The sequence below is a fragment of the Mesocricetus auratus genome, unplaced genomic scaffold (genome assembly GCF_017639785.1).
Source record: "Mesocricetus auratus isolate SY011 unplaced genomic scaffold, BCM_Maur_2.0 Super-Scaffold_100019, whole genome shotgun sequence".
Lineage (NCBI taxonomy): Eukaryota > Metazoa > Chordata > Mammalia > Rodentia > Cricetidae > Mesocricetus > Mesocricetus auratus.
The window spans coordinates 22,577,126-22,593,759 of NW_024429200.1; the positions used below are offsets into that span (position 1 = coordinate 22,577,126).

General features: G+C 38.7%; 1 protein-coding gene across 1 annotated transcript in view; it reads right to left on the minus strand.

Moving 5' to 3' along the window:
* The window catches only part of Cftr (CF transmembrane conductance regulator), a 137,552-nt gene extending 121,525 nt beyond the window's left edge, over positions 1-16,027 (minus strand). The window contains exon 1 of the mRNA XM_040728649.1: positions 15,811-16,027. Within this exon, the coding sequence (XP_040584583.1) occupies positions 15,811-15,863 (53 nt within the window). The 5' untranslated portion in view covers positions 15,864-16,027. The remainder of the gene's footprint in view (positions 1-15,810) is intronic.
* Positions 16,028-16,634: the final 607 nt, after the last annotated feature.

Here is a 16,634-nt window from a genome sequence, read left to right on the forward strand (position 1 = left end):
TAATATAGCGTGTACATTTTTGAAAATAGTCTGTAAAATGTTTTAAACATTGAATATAAAGTTACTGCATGACTTAGCTCAATTTGATATTTATTTATTTAGGTTTTTGAGACAGGATTTGTCTGTGTAGCTTTGGACCCTGTCCTGGAACTCGCTCCGTGGCCCAGGCTGGTCTTGAATTAACAGAGATCCAGCTGACTCTGCCTCCTGAGTGCTGGGATTAAAGGTGTGCAACACCACTGCCTGCCTGGCTCAATTTGCTTTCTTATAAACTAGCATCACTTGCCCAGGGGCAGCATTGACCACAGTGGGCTTGCTCCTCCCACATCAATCATTAATCAAAACAATGCCCTCGCAAACTTGCTTTTGGGCCAATCTGATGAAGACAATCTCTCAATGGAAGTCCTCTCTTCACACATAACTCTATCTCACTTCAAGTAGACAAGCCACCCACCAGCACACAAGGAAGTTGAAGAATAATTATTAATGGCTGTGTAGTTTCTTTCTCATTTGAATAAAAATTGCAATTGCTACAATTGATTTTAATGATAGCTTACCAAACTGTGAATATACTAAAAAAAATCATTGTTTTGTATATTGTATGTGGATAAAGTGTTTGGTGTGTGAATTAGATCTCAATAAAGTTATATGTAAGAAAGCAGCATGGAGAGATCAGACATCAGTGTTGGTATTGGAAGGGTTTTCTAAATGTCATATGCTTCTAGAACTGGTGTAAGTTTTCAATGGTATTTTCAAACTCTAATCATTTGCAAATATGCAAATGTTTTGGTGGCTGCTGAGAATGATATCAGAGATTGTGGGCAGCTCATGAGAAAATCTAGAGACTCAAAACGCAACATGAATGGCATACATCATTTTATTCTGGTCTCCCAAAGCAAGAAACTTAATTATTGGAATTACTATGAATTATGAGAGGACACTTGCAAAAGGCACATCTAATTTATTCACCTGATTTGCATTTCTAATCTTCACAGGTAACAAGCAAGGCTACAAGGAAAAAAAAAAAGAAAAGATCCTGGCCATTTTAGGAGATAACAGAAGACACAAAGAGTGTAATTTACAGTCGAGTGCTCATGTACCCTGGAAAAGCACAGTTCCTTTGTATGAAGTCACAAAGAAAAGCCACAAATATCACGGTAGTACACCGAAGGCAAGAAAGACAGGACTGAATGTCCCCAAAGCTGCTTGCATCCTGAATGGAAGTTCACTTTTAGGACACTAATCAGCAAAGCCAAGTCAAACCATTGCTTTCTAATTTCTAATATCTGAGGGGTATTTCCACTGGCAATAAATATACATTTGAAAGCAAAAAATAAAAAGAGGAAGACAGGAAGCAGACTGTCCTTACAATTTTACAGTAGAAATGCTATAGGCACTCGTGAAAGCTTACATAGGGAAACCTTTGTGCTATCAGGATATCCACAGGTAGACTTAACAGTCACATTCTGAGGATAAGAGGAGAAAAGTCCTTTCAAGCATCCTTAGGGGGAAGACGAATGAGGAAGAAGGGTACAAGTTTCCCTGTCTTCTGACTAGGCAACTAAAAAAATAAACTGCACGATAAGCATCATGCAGAGACATCTCCTATACAGTATATACATGTTTTCTTGCTGGTATTTTAAAAATAATTATTCAGTTTATTTTGGTGTTTTCTCCCTTTCTCTAGAATTCCTTCTTGTGGCTCTTTGTTCATTTTGCTTTTTCAGATACCATCACTAAGATGCAAAGTAAAAACTTTTCATTTATAGGGAAATAAACATGTTCTTTACTGAGTCCATCATTCTAACAGATGCTAAACACTTGGGATTGATGCTACTTGATACTCCCCAAATGTGTAAAGAACCTCATCTTTAGAGGCAGACTTCCAAGCAGAGGCTCTTGACAGATTCTTGGTAGAGCCAGGCATCACCTGGTATGAGCCTTGACACATAAAATATAAAGTACACTTTCTTGTGACCTTCAACATCTAGATGATTTAATGACCCTTTATTATGTGTACTAAAAAAGTGCTGTTTAAGTTTGCCATTCATGATCTCAAAATGATTTCTTCCAGCCGGGCGGTGGTGGCGCACGCCTTTAATCCCAGCACTCGGGAGGCAGAGGCAGGCGGATCTCTGTGAGTTGGAGGCCAGGCTGGACCGACAGCCTCCAAAACAATACAGAGAAACCCTGTCTCGTAAAAACAAAAAAAAAAAAGACTTCTTCCAAATCAAACTTTAAAAAAATACATTCTAGAGGCAGCAGGTGACTTAGGGGGAAGAGGTACTTGCTGCCAAGTCTGAGGACCAAGGCTCAATAACCTAGCCTATATAGTTGAAGGAGGGGGCTGGCTCTTACAAGTTGTCCTCTGACCGTCATATATTATGGCACACATATACATTCCACCCCAGTTTGTTTGAGATTATTTTCTCATTTAATTATTTTGCTTGGTAGATAAAATGATACAGCAGAGGCTAGAGCAAGTATAAAATGTTACAAGAGGAAGACAGTAACAGCAAGAAAACAGTCAAAACCCCAGCATGGATGGAGAAGGACCTCATGAAGTCTAACCTCTCTGTGGAATAGCTGCTAATCCCTGGCTGCTAGGGAAGGGAGAGTCAGAATTCCGTGATTGTCATCCCCGAGAGGCTACCCATGTTCTAGTAGATGGTCTCTCATGCACATACAGACACATAGGCATGAATGGACTCCGTGGGTATTAAATTTAAAAGAAATAGGAACACGTGAAGTTGGGGCGGGAATGAAATACGGTGGGAATAATACAGAGTATGTGCGAAGGGAAGGATGGAAAAGGAATTTAACAAAAACATACTACATGCATATATGACTATTAAATTCTTTAAAAAGAACCAATGTTACCCCAGGAAGACAAGGTTAGTGGAATTGAAACTTTCATTTTTGATAAACATGGTCTCCATAGTTCTTGCAATCACCTAGTCAGAAGGGTTGGTTCTTGAATTCTCATTGTCTTAATCTCCCCTCCCCTTAGTTTGTTTATGTTCTTGGCTCAATGCCACTGTTAAACAACTATTATCCATGGTGAATCCTCAGAAGGACTGGAAGAGCTGTGAGTGTTTCATCTGTGGATGTTTTCCCATCTCCCACCTAAATATGGAATTTGGTTATTAATGATGTTTTAATCCTTTTTACTTTCTATTAAGATTACCTCAGGCTCTATTTTTAAAAATAATTTATTTTCATTTTATGTACATTGGGTTTTTCCTGATTCTTTGTCTGTGTCAGAGTGTCAGATTCCCTGGAATAGGAGGTACAAACAGTTGTGAGCTGCCATGTGGGTGCTGGGAATTGAACCCAGGTCCTCTAAAGAGTAGCCAGTGCTCTCAACTGCTGAGCCATCTCTCCAGTCCCTAATTAAGCTTCTTTAAAACAGAAAAGAAAAAAAACTTAAAAACTGCAAACTCCAAAAGCTTGAAGTAAAAGTTTATCCTTTTTATGCCTTTATTTTTTCATATATACTCTTTTAGTGATGAGGAGGATGTAGACAGCACATTTTATGACTCGGAATTTAAGGTTCACATCCTGTTCCTGAGTTTGGGAGGCAAAGTGTTTCTACTTGCATTGTCCAACAACCTTGGTATCACCAAGAACAAACAATGAAGCTCCCCAGAGATGCAGGGGAGGAAAATTAGAAGCTCCCCTTCCCCCTCCCCCACTGTGCATTCCTAGGGAAAGAGATGCAGACAGGGAATGAAGTCAAAAGCCAGGTCAATCCATTCAGGATTTGCCATGAAATAACTCCAAGGCCTTACTTTAAGTCTTCACTTAATATTTTTATCGTTGTTCAAACATATCAATGCATATTAATACAAATTAGCTAAGATCTATTAAAAATTAAATTGCTAATTTTTTCAAGAACACATAATAAATGGTGATTGATTCATGTTTTGTTCCTAACAAGCATTTTAAGAGTTCAAATTAGCCACCTTGACAATCAGGTAGTTAAAAGGGCAGTTCCTAACACAAACTATAGTAGGCTAGTGGAAATTATTTTTATAAGTATTTAATTTGTTTGGCACTTTTTTTAACCTTGAAATGTCATGATCTCTTGCTTCCATTTAAGCTATAAGAAAATGAACTTTAAAGGAAACATTGAGCCAGAGTCCCTGGCTTTTGAACTCTGCAGGAGTGCAACTGGATGAAAACATTGACAATAAGGTGGCTCTTAATTTTTAAAAAGACTCTCCTATCACCACCACCATGCAAGTTAATCTTGGTTTCAGCTGGGTCACATTGAAGAAAAACAGCCTCCCCGAAACAAAGTCTGATTCCATTGCTAAGAAGTTTCATGTACATACATCATTTCTTAAATATTATTCACAGTCTATGGTTAATTTTCCTCCCATGTACACTATTCTACCCTACACTTCATCTGAGCCTCTATACAAACTGCCTACTTCATTCTTCCTCAATCCTCTGTGTCCTCAAGCACAGAAAACTGTATGCCACCCAGAGAAACATCTTACAGTGTTCAAACTGCTGCATTCCCTCAACTGACCAGTGAACATGACACATGATTCTCATTCAATTTTTTAAACTGTTGAATTGATGTTAACATATTAAATTATATTTTGCTAACCTATTTTTCTCGTAAAACTAAATTCGTAAGGACAATATGGTGTATAATTTATCTTCCTATCTCTATTGTCCTGTTCACTACAGTAAACGAATTAGAAACTCTGTGAATTGATCTGTTAATATTAATTCCACAAACGTAGCATGTTTGTAGTAAGTACCATGAGGACATTGATTGCAGATAGGTGTTGCTTGCACATTACTCTTGATCAAAGCATTGAAAGAAAAAAAACATTCAAGTCTACAAGAATACTATGCAAACACGAGGTATTTGTACTGGTTCAAAGACGATTATTTAATAACATGTTCTCTTTGTTTATCACTTAATGGCCCACAATATTAAACTTTCAACCATGATTATTTAATTCTGTTTAACAAAACTTTATGAAACATGTTTCATTATCAAAACTTTCTTTCCGTTATTAGGTCTTCATTGAATTTTTAGTACTGATATACTAAAATTTCATAAATGACTCCCCTTGATAGTTCCAATATCCTGCCTTATGGTATCCTCTGCACTGTCTTATTTTCTTATGGATATATAAGTGTTTCCCTTCACATATCTGGATCCTAACTTCTGAGCCTCAAAATGTTTGGAGGAAAGACATTTAGTAGAATCTAGCCAACATGATGGTTTCTCTTACAAAGGAATGGATTTTGGACATTGGTCTGAGAAATATGGAGAAATCGGCAAAGAAGGCTAAGATCAAGACAATGGTTCTACAAATGTTAAAATGCTAAAGATGGCCACCAGCCTGCTGACAAAACTTGGGGGAAAACAAGGAACAGACTCTACTTTACAGCCCCAGGAAGAAACTGAGTCAGCTAAGACCTTGATCTCAGACTCCCAGCTTTCAGAATTGTAACAATAATGTTTTAGTGCTTAATTCGTTCAGTTTATAGTAGTTGGTGATAGCAGCTTCTGCAAACACAACGGCCCCCAACAGAAAGGAAATGCAATGGTAGCACAAAGGGAGTAGCCTGAGTACTTGAGATAAGCTTAAAAATTTTAAATGTGCCTTGAAAGAATAACCCAGTAGCTCAGAGCATCTGGCTAGCATGCTGCACACAGCCCTGAGTTCAATCCCAGCAACACACACACCCATACAATTGAGGAGGAAAGTCAATGGCAAACAAAGGGGATAGACTTGGCAAGGGCATTTGTGGGAGTAGGATCATAATTCAGTGAAGTATTGTGTCTACTTTATAGGAGAAGAGTGTTAAATGTAGTGAAGATCTACTTTCTTACACACTAAACAGAAACTGAAGTGTTAACTGTAACAACACTGCTATAGCTAGTAAGAGTGTTACCTCACCGGGGTGATGGCTATCACAATTGATAAGGTGACTGGAGGTTAGACTGACATTAAATCAGAGCACTTAGGTTCAAGCAGATTGGCCTCCGCAATGTAAACAGGCTTCTCCTAATCCATTGAAGATATACATGAGTTTGACAAAAAGACCAGCCTTAGCTGGACAGTGGTGGCACATACCTTTAATCCTAGCACTCAGGAGACAGAAGTCTAAGTCTGTAGATCTCTGAGTTCAAGGTCAGCCTGATCTACAGTGTGAGTTCCAGGACAGTCAGAGTTGTTACACAGAGAAATCTTGCACCAAAACATAAGAAAAGAAAAAGATCAGCATCCCCAAATGAGACTGAATTCTGGAAGGCTGCTTTTGAACTCAAACCTGAACACTGGCTTTCCCAAGTCCCCACTCTGAAAACTAAGCCTGCATTTTCAACTTGCCATTTTTCTTAGTCATGGGAGCTAATTCTTTATAATTAATCCACTATATTAAATAGTTCCATTTCTCAGGAGAACTCTAGTATACAGAGTAAGCACCCAAAGAGCATTGGATAGTATTATATTCTTGGACCAGGTTGAAATGAAAATGCCTCATTGTACCAACAAGAATAACTGATTATCAGAAAGATTAAGTATATTGCCTAAGATCGCATTGTTAATAAGTCACAGAGTGAGAGTTCTAGCTACATCTGATTCCAAAGTACACGTTTCTCCCGCTACATATTGTTACCTAAGAACTGACAGGGGCTAGACATGAATTAGACCCTGAGACTGTTCTCCATGAGTATAATAGATGAAGCATGGAACTCAAAAATTACCAGGCACAGTCAATATAATAAACATCTATTTCAGTGACTTTGAAACTTTTAAGTCCCAGCATTTGTCATGCCACAGAGATATCCCACCAAATTTTATTTGGAATATCAGTCTTTTAAAGTGATTTTGTTATTAATTACAATAAAAAAATAGACATTCTCAAATGTGTCATATGCTAATTTTAGCCCCTTAAATAGGACATCTCTTCCCACATACTGAAACTTTTGATCGTTACTGTTATCTCTGATTGTGTAAGTGAGTATGTCCCTATAGCAGGAGTGAGCCAAACTCAGTTAGCAGCCCTGCATGTCTGCTGCATACTTTCTGACACAAGGTCTCATGACAGCTTGAGAGAGCTACAGGATACCAAGGAAATGATAAGTAACAAACCACAGGTAATATTACCACAGTTTAAAATAAAGCAGTTTTATGCACTTGAAGATAAAATTGATTATAAGACTCATGATCAATCCAACATGTGCACTGTCAAAGAAAAACACCAAACAGTGCATGACACAGTTTTTAGGAATTAATATTATATAGTCATGTATACAATTACTTACCACTTTTGGTACCATAATAGCTTAATCTAGTTTCATATTCAAGTAAAAAATATTCTGCATCACTCTTGGTCTTTCCTATATATGACTAGGTTTACAGTGAAAGTCTGCCTTTAGAACACCTTCACTTCTGGGACAGGTTATAATTTTAAGGTATGGTAGAGTGCTAAACTTGGAGAACTTATACTGCAATTACCTTGCCCAGTATTCCATATAAGCATCCAAGTAAATACTACTACTGTCTTTCAAAACTGGATTACAGAGTACTCTTTCTCAAGAAATACCAAGCAACCAATTACAGTTAAAAGTCAACTTTGCAGGGTGAAACTAATGCAAAAAAACCACAAAAACCAGAAGTCACAGGAATATAGGAATGTATATGCATTTTACGTGTTGCTATGTTTCTATATTATATTTTAGTCCTGGATCTGATGATGCTTTTTTGAGAAAGTTCCATCCTGCCTCCTGTGAATGTCATAAAGACCTACACCAAGAAACAGTGAATAAACAGTGTCTGGCTGCTTTTTTGAGAACCTCATTTTAAATCCCAGCATCCTCATGATGTCTCACATCCATCTGTAACTCCAATCCCAGGTGATCCAACACTCTTTTCTGGCTTCTACTGGTATAGTATTCACAGGGTTTACAAACATACAAGCTGCCAAATTTCTCATTTATTTATGTGCCGGGCAGTGGTGGCACATGCCTCTGATCCCAGCATTCGGGAGGCAGAGGCAGGTGCATCTCTGTGAGTTCGAGACCAGCATGCTCTACAAGTGCTAGTCCAGCACCCCCTACCAAAAATTATGTTTTGTTAAAGTAGTAGGCATGCTTCTATGGCTTTTCCAAGAAGGCAACTAACTGATGGCCTTGTTTAGTGTTATATATAACCAAGTGCATTAAAAAATAATACTAAGAAAAAAATTAGAAATCAATAAATAAACCAAATGAGATAATATAGCTCATCAATTCCATTTCAGATGTGATATATTAATTAAAATTATATGTCTGGATTTACAGCAATCTAAGGATATATTCTAATTTACAGTAGTTAGCTTGGTGACTGTTAGTTTAGTCCTCTGAAACCACATGTTTCTTATATTTAGAATTATCTAAAACTGGTCAAAAATTCATTTGTAGTATCCATGCCCCTTTGTATTTTTTTCTGTCATTCTTTTCTAATTCATCATTTGTAGTATCTTGAAAGTATATAATAAGGACTAGGAGACCGGCAAAACTACAGAATTCAGGAACTACCCAAGAGAAAAACTCAATTTGTAGCAAGTTGACATATTTTTTATCTCTGTTGTTAATATACTGAAAAGTAGTAGTGTTTTATTTAGACCAACAAAGACTCATTGCATTATCCAAGGAGTTGCATTATCCACTTCATTTTTGCCAAAACAAATCACCCGAACATTTGCCAAAGTAGATCAGAGAAGTTGTTCTTTCCCACAAATTTAATTAACATGTATGTGTGGGATCTAGCAATCTGAATATTTAGTATATATTCATGCTATGTGAGTTGTATTCCACAGAGAAAATATATAGATATGGAGTTTATATTAGATAGAGAAAAGCTATAAATGGCTGTTAAGTTATGAAGCGGGATGTTCTAATTTGAGGAGTATAAGCATCACCTCTAAAGTTTCCTTGTCCTGTTGTAAGATGGGTTCCATCTCAGCACATATTGACCTAAGCAAGTCTCCATTAAATGTGGCACACCTGACATGCTTCACTTTACTAGCAGGTCCTAGCCCACTGGCCTCCTGTCTGATGTCACGCTGCAGAAGCTTAACGAGCTCATCTTATAGTAATTATCTGGTTAATCAAATTGTATTGCAAAAATCTTTGGTTTTTCTTTGGGATTGCTACCTCTGAACCTTAATTTCCACAATTCTATAAACTATTAATACAGTGAATAAAATTTTAGGTATTACTGTAGTTATGCATTTTATCTACTGAATAAAATTATGGAAATAGCTAATGTCTTACTCTATTACTGACTCTGATTCATGATATTTTAATACAATTAATCCACAGGGAATTGGTCAGTTTTGTGCACTCTTTTTCACAGTGCATATATACATATATGTATATGTAAGAGTACACACACATGCGTGTGTCCTATTTTGTTTTTGTTTTTTATGTACAGAAAACAGTGGCTATTAGGCATCATGTGAAATGGAGTAGAAAAGCAAATGTAAGTCTTTAGATCATAAATCTGTCTTTGAACTAAGTGGTAGAAGTTTCTTTGGTGATGAGTATTTGTTCAGGTCTGGGGATGCAGCTGAGTGGTGGAACACATACATGGGTCCTGGGATTCAGTCCCCAGCACTACCAAATAAAATATTAGTTCTGCCTACTTATTAGTTGTTGAAAAGAAAGTACTGGTAAGTCAAAGGATTTCTTCCAATACCTATATATTGCAGCCTCACGCCAGTCCTTCATTTGCATATGCTTCCATCCTCATACCAGCTTCCTTCTCTGATTGGATCATTTCACTTCAAAAGGAACATCAGCCCTTGCTCCCGTCCTCCCAGTCTACCATTCTAGAGCCTCTTTATTCTTCTCTCTCTCACTCTCTACCTCAAATTAAGAAACCAATTTTACTTCCTATTCCTATATACACCTTTCAAATCCATGCCCTTCTTTACTTTTGCCTGTCACTCTTTTCTAATTCATCATTTCTTTTTACAAACTGTAACAAGCTTCAAATGATCACATCCCTATCTGCGTAAAACCTGTCACTTTTCACTAGCAGTATGATAAAGCACTAAGGACTTTACCAAGTCACCAGTGATCTAGCCCCTTACTAGTTTCTGGACCTACCTCCTATAGCTCTCTAACATGTTTTAAGGACAAACTCAAGACCTTCTCTAAACTCCTGAAGGTCTCTTGCTTTTACTTTCCACCATTCCTACCCACAGTCTGTTCTGTTTCATCTTTCTCTGAACTCATCCCCATATATTTTGACGGGATTATGCTTGCAGAATGACTTCTTCTGTGTGTGTGACTACAAGAACACTTCTCTAGTAAACAGTCTGGACAGGTATGAGCCCTTAAGACCCTCCCTTAAGATACTTATTTGTTCAGAAGGCAACACCTCTACCACCTTAATGTCTAGCACAGAATACAGTAGTGGTGAATGAATGAATGAAAGCACCTTTCAAAAATTGCTTTAATGGGACCACTGGAGGTTTAGGGAGAAATCTGGTGCCAGGGAGGCTCCTGGGAATCCATAAGAATGACCCCAGCTAAGACTCCTAGTGATAGTGAAGAGGGTGCCTGAACTGACCTTCCTCTATAATGAGATTTGTGACTGCCCTAGCTTTATCCTAGAGTCTTCATCCACTACCTGATGGAAGCAGATGTAGAGATCCACAGCCAAGCACTGAGCTGAGCTCCAGGAGTCCAGTTGAAGAGCAGATGTAGGGATTGTATGAACAAGGGAGGGGGACTCGAGATCATGATGGGGGAAACCACAAAAGACAGCTGAACAGAGTTTGTGGGAGCTCAGAGACTATGGACAGACAGCTTGGGGGGTCAACAGAGAAAGACCTATGCTCTCTGCATCTGGGTGACAATTGTGTAGCATTGTCTTTTGTGGGGCCCATAGCAGTGGGACCACGACGTGTTCCTGATGTTATGAGCTGGCCTTTGGAACCTATTCCCTATGGTGGGATGCCTTGTTCAGCTTTGAGGCAGAGGGAGGAGACTGATCCTGCCTCAGCTTGACATCTATGCTTTGTTGACTCCTAAGGGAGGCCTTACCCCATCTCAATTGAGATGGAGGAGGAGCGGATGAGGGGTTAGGGAGGTGGGAGGAGGGCATGGAAGGAGGAGCAGAAGGAGAAGGAGAAACTGTGGTTGGTATATAAAATACATTTTTTAAAAAGATGAAAAAATTTGTTCTGAATCATGACCTACAAGGAAATATTACTTAGACATGGCTCTTTGTGGTAGATAATCTGATGATAACATGAGAATGTCTTCCTGACTGAGAATCCTAACAATGCTAAAGACTGCAAAAACTTCCAAACCATTTCCTCATCCTAGATCAAAGAATCATTAAGTAGGCTATCTTTTAAAGGGTAAGCCACAGCATCACAAGGAAATTTTGAAGGAATACTTGCTGAATTGAAAATGTATAAACCGTTTTTTCCTCAGATCCATTTCATCAGAATGGCTGTCGCCATGTCAGGAATGCTGAACATCATCAATAGACAGCATACATGGATCTCTAGAGTTAACCACAATGGAGCCAATTCCAGTAAGAGATGCCTATTAGTCCTGAAATGCTCTGAAAACTATGATACAAAAATTAGTTTACAATTTCAAATACCCGTTAATGTCAATAGATAGCTATTAATAGGCTGTAGACACAATCTGACAAGTAAATTTCACATCATCACATGGACACAGTTGTAAAAGCCACATCTTTAAAAGCTCTGCAGGAATGTAAGCCTCGTAACAGTAAAATGAACTTTTACAGGATTCTTGATAAAAAAACAAATTCCCTGACAATTAAGTCTATGAAAAGCTACTTTGTAATGGTGATCTTACTCAGAAAAACAAAACAACAGCCTTCAAGCTGCATCCATTCCTTTCCTAAGTGCTGAAGGAAGTCACTAGAATAATGCTTCCCTTTGTGATGATGCACAACATATTCATGAAATCACTGTCAGTGTCTCCAAAAAGAACTTTTTCACAGTTTACTCCTCTTAAATTCAGTGCTTTGCAGGGACTTTGCTCTGAGGAAATGTTCTACACAAGATGCATCAGGAACAGAGGATCAAAATGGCCAAATTGCTGCTGACTCATGGGTGTTTTCAAAGTTTCAACAAATGATGTCTAACTGTATGCTAAATGGTTAACGCCCTTCCCTTATGGTTACCAGTCCTATACTTATCTATAGTGCTACCACACTGAAATTATAGGTTGCTGTAAAAGGACATTACGGTAATAATATACTTTATGGTGGTATTCATTCGTGAACCTCTTAAACAAGTTTCAACATTTATGAATTGAATATTAACACAGTAAGCCCAGCTTCCATAGAGAAAACCAAAAGCCTTGATTTCCCCTGTGTATCAGTATTAAGTGTGCACCAAGGGGTATTTCATTGTTACTTATATCAAATAACACGTTGATGAAGTTATTTTAAAATAATAGCTTCCTTTGTTCTGTGTAGCAAGGGATTTAATATTAAAAGTGTATTGTGTAGTATATACTGTAAAACCATGGAGGAAATTTTAATAATTATGACATGAACTAAAATAAATTTAACTGTATCAAGATATTTATTATATATGTGTACTGTGACAAGTTTCATCACATCATGTTCAGGAGGTACTCTTAGAACTGTGTATTGAACCAACCAAAACTGACATGAAACTAACATAATATCCCAAGTTGAAAACTCTGATCTGTGATCAGCAAATGGCGAATAAACAGAAGAGGGTTCCGAGAGCCTGGTACAGAGTCAACATTGGGCAGTGTTTGTGCAGTGCCCAAACAGAGGGTCCCCATCCTAGATGCAGCTTCCTCTAATTCCTACTGAAAAAAGGCCAAAGGGTAGCATGGAAACCTGGAACTATAGCCACCGGATGGCATCCATCAACTAACTAAAAGACATATGGAGTTCAGCTATACCAAGTTTCTTAAATGGCAGGACTGTACTCTCAGTCCTTCAAAATTGGCCTTTGGATTTGCATACCCTAAGTCCTAACACCCAACAAACAAACATAAGATAATGTCTGTGAATCAGAAACAGAAGGGACAGGCTGCTGCCCAATTTTCTCTAAGGGTTCACAGCTCAGTCAGTAAAGTTTCTCACAAGCATGAAGATCTGAGTACAAACCCAAGCACCCATGCAAACAGGTAGGTGAGGTAGCATAGGATGATAATCCCAGTGCTGAGAAGGCAGAGGCAGGAAGACTCCTTGGCCTTACTGGCAACAGTGTCAAATACAATTGGTAAAATTAAGGCCAATGAAACCTAGGCTTTCAGAGGATGATACCTTATATTGCCCTCTGGGGTCTACGCACACACACACACACACACACACACACAAACACACAAACACACACAGGTACATATCAGGCATGATCTTTTTACAACAGTTGTATGAAAATGTAAGCTTTAAAAATTTCTCCAAATCAAAGGTTTTTACAAATTAATCACACTAATACATGAATCATAAATTATATGCAAATATATCACTGCTTCTTTTAAAATAACTTATTTCATAAATGCTTCTAGTTAATGTACTGTTTTCCATTGAAGTCACAAAATACTTGAAATTTTTATGGTAAAATTGTCTTCTATGTTAGAACACTTCCAACGACTTCCAAATTTTTCCTTCCTGTAAACACTTGCAAAAATGCATTTTTATTACACTTGTTTTTGGTTTTAGTGATATAACCAAGATAACTAAACTGATATTTAACATAATCCATAACCCAGACCCTAATAGTGGAAACATAGCCTTCAGGGTTTATTTTTTATTTTTTATTTTTTGGTCTTTTATGACCCTAAAACTGATGGGATAGTACTCAGAAAGTAAAACTCTAAGGCATCTATGGAGATCTAAGCATATGGATTTTCCCTAAATAGCTAATAAATCCATATTAGATGAGACTATCCCTTACATTAACTTCTCCAATATATGATACACATAGACACCACATATAGAGGCTGATAGTCAAAAATTATACCCAACAGAAATAAACTCATTGTCTTACAAGGAAATGTAGAAAATAACCATAGGAGCTAGCATTTCCTCAGTAAGCCCAGGACATACTTCTCAGTAGATTAACCAACTATGTCATATGCACACTGGCAGCCTCAAAGTTTTAAAAGTCAACTCACTCAGGGATGTGAAAGGGCTTGCCTATTAAGCAATCCTGAAACTAGGCAGTAGGAACCCAGAGCCCACAGCCCTTGACACTAGGCAGCACGGCCTAGTCCAGAGGAAAAAAGGTTTTTTACCTTTGAAAAGGATAGTTCAGAAGGAAGTTTCTAATCACTGACTGGTACTTTAGCTGAATGTCAGATACTATAAATAGTAAGAACTTAACTCTTAAAAACACACCTATTCTTAAAGCAACTGATTATGAAATCGTTTGAAGAACAGAAATGAGTATGTTCTTAAGAAATTTCACAGCCATTATAATATTTTTCCTTTCCAAATCAACCTAAGAGCATTTGAAAATCACACTAAAATAAATTAGCTGGATTATAAAAGGGGAGATTCTTGAAACACTGATAAATGAGCAATCTAAGTTTCCTAATACTTAGTGGGGAATATACACAAGAGACATTCTCCTGAAAATGTGACTTTTCAAAGGCACTGACATGTAGGTTCCTCAAAATGCTCTCATAAAAGTGTACAGCTTATGACAATTAACACTCTGTTGCTGTGAGTAGAAGGAAAATAGAGCCCAGCTGATAAGCTGGATTTATGGATGGAGTAACAAAAGCACTGTGAATACCAAAGGTAATTCCAAAGTGTAAAGACCTTGTCTCCCTTCCACTGGGAGGAGCTCTCCTGCAGAGGCACTCTTAGCCCTGAGCTCTAGACCCACAGGCAGCAAAGCAAGAAGACAGAAAGCTACACCTTGCCTCCTGCCCACACCACAGGACACATTTAGAATATATGTGACACTCTGGTCCTTTAGTTTGCTGATTCCCTGAGGAGCTGTGAGTCAAGTGAGGTCCCATGAGAGCTGTTCTTTTCACTCATCCACACTAGAGGAACAGAGTAGAAGCACCACAGGACACATCAAATACTAAGTGCTTAATTATTCTTGCCTAGGTCTCCCAGCTTAAAGACTAATTTTAAAATCCTACTAGATTGAGTGTTTTGGCTCATGCTGTGCAATGCAGGATAAGAGAACAATGTCCTAAGTGTCAGTTGGATACACCTTCAGGAGCTGGAACCCCAGCTTGATATCCCCGTGGTTACTGCCTTTCTAAATGCTTTGTTTTTGATATTTCTGCTTCTTAACTGACTTGCTCACGTTCTTTAAAAAGAATAATGTAACTGAGTCATGTCAGACTTAATATTACAACAGCAGAAAGTATAATATACTTCCTCAAAAAAATTCAGTCAGCAAATGGTTTCTGAACACCTGCTACATACAGGAATGACACCTGCAGACAAGCTTCTTGGGGAAAAAACAACGAACCAACCTTACGAATTTTTTATTAAGAAAATTTATTATTTACAACTTTTTCAGGAAAAAAAACTTAGCAAACTGTTGCTCTGCAACATATTTAGGTGTTGCAAGTCTGATTCTCAGTTGCAAGTAGATTTTTGTTCTCCATCTAATCAGCTTCAATTTATTCTACAAAATCCACATTTCCTTTAAAACAATGAATGACAACACACCTTTAAAAACAAAACGAAAACAACAACAACAACAAAATCTCTTCCTGTTTTGCCAAAATCTGCTCGTTCCCCTCTTTGGCATGGGCAAGCCTGCAAAGATCCCCTGGCACCCTCTCACCTGAAAAAGAGTTTGGAGAAAAAGCCGGCTTTCTCCAAAGGCGACTTCTGCATGATGTCTCCGTGGTGCACTGAGGTCTGTGTCTGGACAGATTCAGGTTGGACTCGACCTCTGAATATCCAGGACCCTGTCGATGCTTTTGGCTCTTCCGTTTTTCTCGGACCTGCGGTGATGTCATTTGCTTCCAATTCCCCCCAACCAACTGGGTCCCACACACCTCCCCTTCCCTCTGCCTTCTTCCCCCGCCTCCGCAGCCCAGGTTAAAAGCCAGCACTGCTTAGCCCAGCCCCAGTCCCTTCTCTCCACGCCCCAAGCCCGCCCTGTGCGCTCCTTCCTCCTGCGCGCCTTGCGCATGCCACCCGCGCCTCCTTCTCCTGGCTCTCACTCCCTGCACCCTCCAGCGCCCCCCACATCCCTACCTTCTGGCAGCGGCAGCATTGGCAAGTCAGTCAGCAGGTCCTGGAGAATAATGGCCAGTCTGCGGGACCTACAGTGCTTCTTAGGTGGGACCAAGGACCACTCATTGACCTCCTTGGCTCCCACGAGCCTTTCCTCTCCGTCTCTTCCTTCTCTTTCTCTCTCTTCTTCTCTTCTTTCAGTTCTTTCTTTTACTCCCTCTTCCCGGACATCTCTTTCTCCTTCTCCTCCTTCTCCAGTTTCTCCTTCATCTCTTTCTTCTTCTCTTTTTCTTGTTTCTTGTTCAACTTCAATTCTTTCTCCTCCTTGGTCTTTCTCTCCTCCTCCTCCGCCTTCCTCTCTTTCTTCTTGTTCATCTCTTTCTACTTCTTCACCCCTTTCTCCTCCGCTGCTGCCTTCATCTCTTT